The sequence below is a fragment of the Ooceraea biroi genome, chromosome 9 (assembly GCF_003672135.1).
Source record: "Ooceraea biroi isolate clonal line C1 chromosome 9, Obir_v5.4, whole genome shotgun sequence".
Lineage (NCBI taxonomy): Eukaryota > Metazoa > Arthropoda > Insecta > Hymenoptera > Formicidae > Ooceraea > Ooceraea biroi.
Genome location: NC_039514.1, coordinates 2,231,203 through 2,239,683, shown reverse-complemented (window position 1 = coordinate 2,239,683; position 8,481 = coordinate 2,231,203). Strand labels below are relative to the sequence as shown.

The 8,481-nt window shown below is 41.9% G+C and overlaps 1 protein-coding gene across 1 annotated transcript; it reads left to right on the top strand.

Annotated features, from left to right (window-relative positions):
* The first annotated feature begins 418 nt into the window (after positions 1-418).
* Positions 419-6,715, top strand: LOC113562568. The gene is made up of 4 exons (XM_026972321.1): positions 419-1,921; positions 1,991-2,007; positions 2,156-2,179; positions 2,333-6,715. Exons 1-4 carry the CDS (start codon positions 1,831-1,833, stop codon positions 6,410-6,412), a joined length of 4,212 nt encoding a protein of 1,403 aa, XP_026828122.1. The 5' UTR covers positions 419-1,830; the 3' UTR covers positions 6,413-6,715.
* The last annotated feature ends 1,766 nt before the right edge of the window (positions 6,716-8,481 follow it).

Here is an 8,481-nt window from a genome sequence, read left to right as displayed (position 1 = left end):
TTTTATCGTCGACAAACAGCGTCATTAATCTCCGTAGATAAATACGACCTCATTCCACCGCGAAAACAGGAGGAAAACGATGCCTTTCCAAAAAACGCGTGCTTTTAGCCCTCCCTCGGATTGCGAAACTGGCGTTTTCACGCGGGCATCGCTCAATCCCAATCCTGACAGGTCGTCTCTCGCGGACGAGCGATGGAAGTAACACAGAAGCGCAATATGCAGTCACACTCACCGGTTTCACGCGGCTGCGACCCGGAGATTTACGCGCGCGCGGAAATAAAAGGGCCCGACAGCGGGAACGGGAAGGACGGAAGCGTCGCCGTTGCGGAAGCACCGAAGGTGCGTCTGCACGCCTGGGAACGTGAAAAACCGCTCGGAGAAGCGACGCGAATCGATCGCTCGTTGCCGCATTAAGATAATGGATCACCCATCGGAATTGGTCGAAGCTGGATATGATAGCGGCTCGACGATGGGATTGCAGCCGCGGTACCATCGCGGAACCATCGCGCAGAGGCCTATTCGTCAATGTCCCGATCGCCTTATCGTCCACGACGGCGCGAGACCCTTTTGGCTGGCCGTTATCTATTGTCATTTGTCAGCGGCTGTGGCAGATTGTCGGCTTCGGTTTTATTGGCCCCGACCAGTAAAAATATAGGTACTGCGCGCTCTCAATCGAGAGAGCCGGTGGCACGCGTATTTCGTATTTCCAGCGTATGTTTTAAAAGAGTAATCCACATGCGTGATGGAAGAGCAATAAAAAGGGAGAAAATAACTCGTGAGATATATAAATATACGCGCCCGTGGGCTACATATTATATGTATTGCATAAACATTATCGTATAATTTATGTACAGTTCATGCGATTATGATAAACTGTCACGGTGATGATCGTTGATTATCGGGTCAGCTGTTGCTGATGGGCTCGCTTACGATACGGGGTTTGTACCCTGCTTTGAGAGGATATTGAAAACAATTCGCGTCGGACGACGGAGGAACCGACGGAAATTTGAAGCACGGACGGACAATTCCCCGGAGCGTGGTATTTTCAGCGAGTGAACTTTTCAAACAACAAACCGACCAGTTATTTTTGTATCTCCTGCCAGTATTCCCATTTATTGTGTACACAGTTATCCGTATGAGATATTTTTGTTGCCCATCGAGCAATACGATGATTCCTTTTTAATCCATCGCGAGGTATGTCGGACTGTAATATCTTCTAAAATGACATGCGTTCCTCTATTAGAAACGCGCGGACTTTGCTAATCGTACGTTGTCTGACAATCGAGTGCCATCCATCGCGCTGCGCATTTAATTTTTTCGGAGCGCAAATCGGAATCTGAAAAAATTCGGCGACATTATAGGATCGCGTGGATGATCCGGGCACGGCAAATGAAAATAATGCACAATAACGGAACGGCGATATCCCGTCGCTTAAAGATGGTATCAACAATAATAAATCAAATAGCCGTATCTCATCTCGCTCGATGCAACAGCTCAAGTCGAGAAGTCGCAGGCAGGAGGGAGGGAAATATACTGGTGCACGGAACAGTAAAATTTAATTATCAGTTAGCAATAACATGCGCTTGCCGAGTTACTCGCTCTCAGCTGGCGGTCGCGTACACGCACCTGCATAATTCTAACCATGGCAATTCGATTGTTGTTCCATATAAAGGCGCCGCCCTCGTTAAAACTTACCTCAGTAAGTGGTGTGCTCTAAGACACAGTAACCTCGCATGCTAACGAAATACTGTGTAATGTGTACGCGATAAACGACGACCGAATCCCTTACATGTCGCAATTTCATCTGACTCGATTATAACATTCTGCAAAATGACAGTGAGCAGAATAATAACCGTTATTTTTCTCGTTGCAATTGGAACGTTTGTGACGTGTACGGCTTTGCCAGTAAGTTTATTATATAGTCACTAATCATTTATAACTTAAAAAAATATTGTAGTATCAGAAACTTACTGCTGGTGATTATTGTTAGGTATATACGCGAGTACAGTAATTACGATGATAAATGTAGAGAATTAAAGTGAAATAGATTATAAGTTTAATAAAAGCAAAATGTATTTGTATTTTTTTACAATACGATATTTGATGTATGTGTATCAAATATACGAATAATTTAATTTCATTTATGTGCTTGCAGGGCGAACACAGAGATGAAGAAAATGTAAGTAAAAAATTATGTGTCTGACAAAGTAATACAATAATTTTTAAGTAAAATAGAAATAATAAATTTGTATATATATACTATCATAATTGACGACACAAAACATTGTTTTTTAGAATTAATTATTTATTATTTAAATGATTTAATTTAATTTATTATTATTTAATAAAATTATTTGTTATTCAGTTTAGGGGACATAAATCTACAATATTACAACAAATAAAACAAATACGAAAAATACGACGATTCCATGATGATACTGCTCCAGAGGTCCTATACCGTGCTCTGTCAAACTACGATGTACAAAAATCCTTGGATTTAGCAGCCCCTGAGAAATTAAGTACCCTGGAATTTAAAAGCAGAAAGAAGAACGTACTAGACAATTTAAAATTGTCGGTGACATTCCGTGATAACATACTCTATATTTTTTCATATCTACTTCACGGTCGGGAAAATGGCCTCACGGAAGAACAATACACATCCTTACAGATGCTCTATGATGTTCTTAGAAAAAAAATGGTTCTTGTGTATAACATGTTGCCCATTCTGCCGCAATTGCAGAGCAGGGACAAGAGTTATCAGACGAGAGCCGTACTGTTGTCACTGACGAAGAATCTGCCACCTTATCTTCAGTGTACAGCTACGTTCCTAGCTCAGGAAATAAAACTCAAGAAATTCGATGTGAACTCATTGCTACCACCACCAGGGAAAGTTGGCACATTTAACTACTTCACCAACGTCAGTCCGGACGCGATCCATAAAAATAAGTTGAAGCTCGTCGACGAGGAGATGAGCGGATACGATAAATTCTCGAACATCACTCAAAAGGCTCTGGGTCCAGTATATGTGAAGCTTCTGCATGAACTACGTACGAATGGTCAGCCTCTGCCGCAGGAACTGTTCGGATTGATACTGATAAATTTACCCAATCCTAACGGTGACCCTGTACTGGAGGAACACGTCAGGTATCTATATGACGTGACCAAGAACAATCTTATTATGAACTGGGACTTGATCGGGAAAAACATCGTTCGTCCAGACGCTTACATGACCATTTTCTCCGTGCTCTCCAACATTCTCAGCCATTCGAACACAGGTATCACCGTGAAGAAAGCTGCGACGTACGTATATAATCACCTTAAGTTCGTCACTCCGACTCATGCAAATCCGTACTTCGAGTACATGTACGATCTGATCAAGTTGGACATAAATATGGGACTGCTGCTCTCGGCGATCGTGCCTCAGGAATTCGACACGGACGCGATCCGCATGAAAGATCGTCTACTGTTGTACTTTATGCATAATTACAAAAATAAAGATATGGACCAAGCCATCAGCGGATTCAACAAGTACGCCTATCAAGATCCCTTAGACCTTCTCATGGCGTTCCTGACGAGGATCGCGGATCGAATACCGACGTCCGCGCAGAACATTTTACAACCGGCTACTGCTCTGCTACCAGCATTAGTCATGAAAAAACACATTAGGAAGTTCACGCCGTTCGTGTCGCCCGAGATCGATATACTATTACTGCTGGAATCCCTGAAGAACCCCGATCTAAATCCAACATTCTCGTGGATAACGGATTCCACGATGTACGAATTGATCGCGCATCCACGAACGGCCGTACTCCTGAATAGCTTGATACCAACGCAAAAGATCAAATGTATCGCGCCTAGACAGTGTTTGAGTAATACGTTGATGCAGGTATCAAAGATACAGATCAACTTGCCTATGACGTTAACAACAAAGATACAGAACATAGTGAATATATTGAAGTCAACTGCATCACAACAGCTAAGTTCCTCGATACTATCAGGAGAAATGCATGATGTAGAAATGCATGAGTTGGTGACGCGATCCCCGATAATAATCGAGGTGGGCAAGGTGCCCACGTACAATTTACCGCATGGCAGCATCCCATATTTATGGAATATAAATAAATACATCAATGAGGCAGGTCACGTAGAAGAAAATCCGCAATCAATAACTTTGGAATGGCAGACAGGAATTCCTACAGAGATTGACTCTACACAAGGAGAAGTGATGAGTTATATACCTTTTCAAGACAATTTGCCAGATCAACCGCTAAGTGTGAACGTATCGTTGACAACCAAAACCTCTTATCTTCCTTCAGATCAGTTCCCTGCTAAGAAACCTTCAGAGTATGATGCAGAGCGCCAACCACCTAAGCAGGAAGAGCAGGTACAGAAAATATCTACGATATCTAAGCCACAAATAATGCAACCCCACGTATCGGAAATCATAGAGAGCGTACCTCCTGAAGAACATAACTTCGAAATCCATCATACATATATCTCAGAAGAAATGCCTCAGAAGGAAAAGAGCCCACAGCAACCGAGTGTAACTAACGAGAAGACTCTGCAGGATGTCTTAGATGACACAAGATCTACCGTACCGAATCAAACGCAGACTGGAAAACCGCATACCATAGCAAAGACAGTCTACAAGACACCAAAGAAAGGTTCGTCAACGGCGCAGAAGCAGAAAGTACCCAAAGTCTCGAAGAAACAAGATCGACCGCAGAAAATACTGGAGAGTATAACGCAGAAAGTGCCTACTATGATGTCTTCGGAGTCCGTAGAAAGTGTCGAGTTGAGCGTAAACCTTCAAGAAGATTACGACAAACCGAAGCCTTCAACGACGATTAAAGAGCCAAAGAGCTCGGAAAGCACACCGGTAGCTGTGCTCCCCCCATCCATAAAACTTGATCAATCGCTCTCAATACAAATGTCTGACAGCGGAGTGCCTGTTGTGACAATGAGTGGTCATTCTAATAGAACAATACCCGGACTTGTGGTGCCAGGAATTAAAAAACTTCTGGAGCGACCCAACTTAAAGAATCCATTAAGTAACGCCGATGAGCCGATTGTGGAACAGGTGCTGCAACCATTATCTGTCATGTTTGGCAAAAATTATGTCCGAAAGATTTTGAAGGACATGAACCCGGAGCTCTATCCTACGAACATCGCGTTATTACTAGCGATACTCCAGAAGGCCAAGACTCTTCCGCAAGTGATAAAGAATCCGAAATTGAGCAGCTTAATTCGCAAGTACATCGCCAGTATGGAGTACATCAGCCCGACGATACTATTACCGATTGTGGTCTCGTCGAAGAAAATAAAGTCCGAAATCGTGTACTCTACGTTCAACCCGCACGATGCAACTAACAATGATATTAGCGAAAACCCACCTGACGAAATCTCAATTGACAGTGTCACCATACCTCTTGTCAATCCTAAAACATGGCTACAGTCCATAAACCCATCAGATCCTTATAGCGATTTGATACCCACTTTGCCAGACGGAGATCTCTTGGCAAAGACACTACAACCACTCAAAATTATCATGACAACCGAGAAGATCACGGAATTACTTGGGCCAGAGTTTCAACCACTGGCATATCCAAATAAGGGCTCACTTCTGATAACACTCCTACACAAGCTGCGAACAACCAAGGTAGTACAGTCAAACCACTCGTTGAAGGTTTTGATCGACAATTGTATACTTGCTATCGAGTTACCATCGATGCACACGCAAGTGTCCGAACACAGCTTAGTAAAGATGATGTCCGAGTCGAAGGGTCACTGGCAGCCCGAATTGACGAGTTTGATTTCGGCTTTACCAACCGCCACGAATGATGCGGAGGTTGCCATGCTGGAGACGATGGAACAATTTCTCTCCGATCACAGTATTCTGGAGAAATTACACGTGGAAATACCATCGTCGACCATGTCTCGTGGAGAATTTTTGCATAAAATCATACAGAAAGCGCTGTCTGGCCAAATGCACCTGGAGAAGCAGATCCTGAAAGCGCTCCGCTATTACAGCAATAGGGTGGAGTTTAATGATATGGGCGCCCTGCCTATCATGTGGGTATGGGTCGAAGTGTACGTGTTAAAGGCCGAAGTACAACTGGGCAGTATGATTCAGCAAACGTTGGACTTCAACAAGCTAGAGTACAAAGAAAAGCTAGCGTACAACAATGTGATTTCCTATCTGGCTGAGAACCCTGACCTTCTTCAGAACAATCAGGACTTTGACTTTGAGAAGTACAAGACACAAGGGGAATTCGTCAAGGCTCTGTTCCAATATATAATGAAGAAGTCGCAGGTCCACGGAAAGATCAAAAACAATATCAAGATGCTGGTCTCGCACGTGAAGATGACCGGAGCGGGAGCGATCCCGTTACCAAGCTTATCCGAATCATAAAAGCGTCAATGATATTCTGTTGAAGTCTGGATGATATATTTTAATATTAGAGCTAAAGTGCGCGTTGATCAGATGAGTTTAATCTTGATTCGCGACAAAATAAAAGTTATATCGATGGACGCAGATCAATCTCGAAGTTCAATTTTCTAATAAACAATTAAATAGAACTCTCTCTCTAATAAAGCTTAAAATATTCTTCTTCGGAATACTAACGCAATTTACCATGCTATCATTTTATAAAATCAGATTATACAAAAACTATTTATATAATTTAAAATTACGAAAAATAATACTTACTTAACATAATTGTAATAAAGCTTATTTAACATAATTTGTAAAGAAAGAAAAAACACAGGCACAATAATTTGTATTATAATTACGATTGTATTTTTGCGAATGCTGTTGACAATTATACGATAGCGTACACATTCAAACATCCTTTACCTCTTAAACATATTAATGATATATTAACGAATTTATTATATTTTGATTGGACAAATACAAATATAGGCTGCAGCCAAGTGAATAAATAACATTTGACATAATTTCAATAAATGACGTGCTAAAAGCATGTCAATACTCAAAGTTTCCGGGAATTATTCCTGGTGAGGCTAATTATGCTCGGGTGCTTACAACCAGCAAGAGTTCACAGTAACTGCATGTGAAACTACATCGCTACATCTTCCTAATGCGTCCTAGCCATGACAATTCGGCGAGTAGAATGAGTTGCGTAAGAGAAAGCGACAGGCAAAATTTCAGGTCCATTTGCGCGTGTTCGTTAATTGCTTCACTCAAGAAGTCCGAATTGTCGTCTTGAAATGCATCGTGCAATGTAATAATAATATAAGTGACTGAAGTACTTGGAGTGCTTAAAGAATCAAACTTTGTTTTACTTTGTTCCCTTTCGAGTAATCGTATAAGCAGTAGGTTGAAAATGACTGACATGGAAATAGTTTGTTGAAAAATATCTGATTTTTTTTCTCTGCGATTTTTGGTACTTTCTAGTGTACAATTCTAATGTCATTTTTACCGTAATTATTTTTGAACTTTAATAAAACCTCATTGCATACCACCGCATCAGGCGCTCCAATCAAAGATCCATCAAAGGACGGGATAGAGACGCAAACGAGATTTCAAAGAAGCAAATGGATATAAAAGCGAGCCGATGTAACGAGGTGGCTTGGCCGTAATAAAAATGGGACAGATACGTGATACGCGAAGCGGAACGAAACGAGAAACGGAAGCGGCGGTAGAGATTATTTATTTTGCACGGCGACCGCAATCCGCGAGGATATTTTCCGCGAGACGCCTGGCCAAACTGTCTGGAAAACGAGGAAAAATTACATCGATGAAAAATAATAGAGCGCGACCTACCCTCACAGAAAAAGAGTGTAAGCGATATGCATCTGTATCAAGACACGAGCAACGATGACATCAAATGTGACACATGATGATGACACCGCAACGCAAGAAGGCCATTAAACGTCGCTCGTAAACGATGAATCATGTATCATATACATAATCATATAGGTATACATGCACATTTTTTATCTCTCTTACAATTGCAATTTATTTGAAAGAAATGAATTTATTTACAACAATTTGTTATCAAACTTTGTGTCGTTTTCTGCATAACATACTACTTTGATTAAGTTCACATTTAAAAACTTTCACTAACAGATACAAGTTGAATTCATATGTCATTCGCATAAAAGTAAAAGGCATGTTATTGTTAGTCTCGCAATCCTACTGCGATTTTTCCATCCACGTCGATTTCATTTATCCACGGAGAAGTCGAGGATCTCAAACAACAATTCTGCCGTGAAGATCCCGAAACGAGGATACCTCGAGAACACTCCTGTTCGCGCTGACTTATTGCGCAATGGCGTTTCGCCTGTTTAATTTAGCGCCCGAAATAATTTACATACGGCAGGACGCGAGAGGCTATGACCCGCTTGCTTGCTCGCTTACTCGCTTGCGCAATAACATCTCGAAGATGAGCCGTGTGCTGCGCCATGGCGGATGCATCGCACGTGCAGGCATCTATCCTGGGGGGTTGCATATACTCA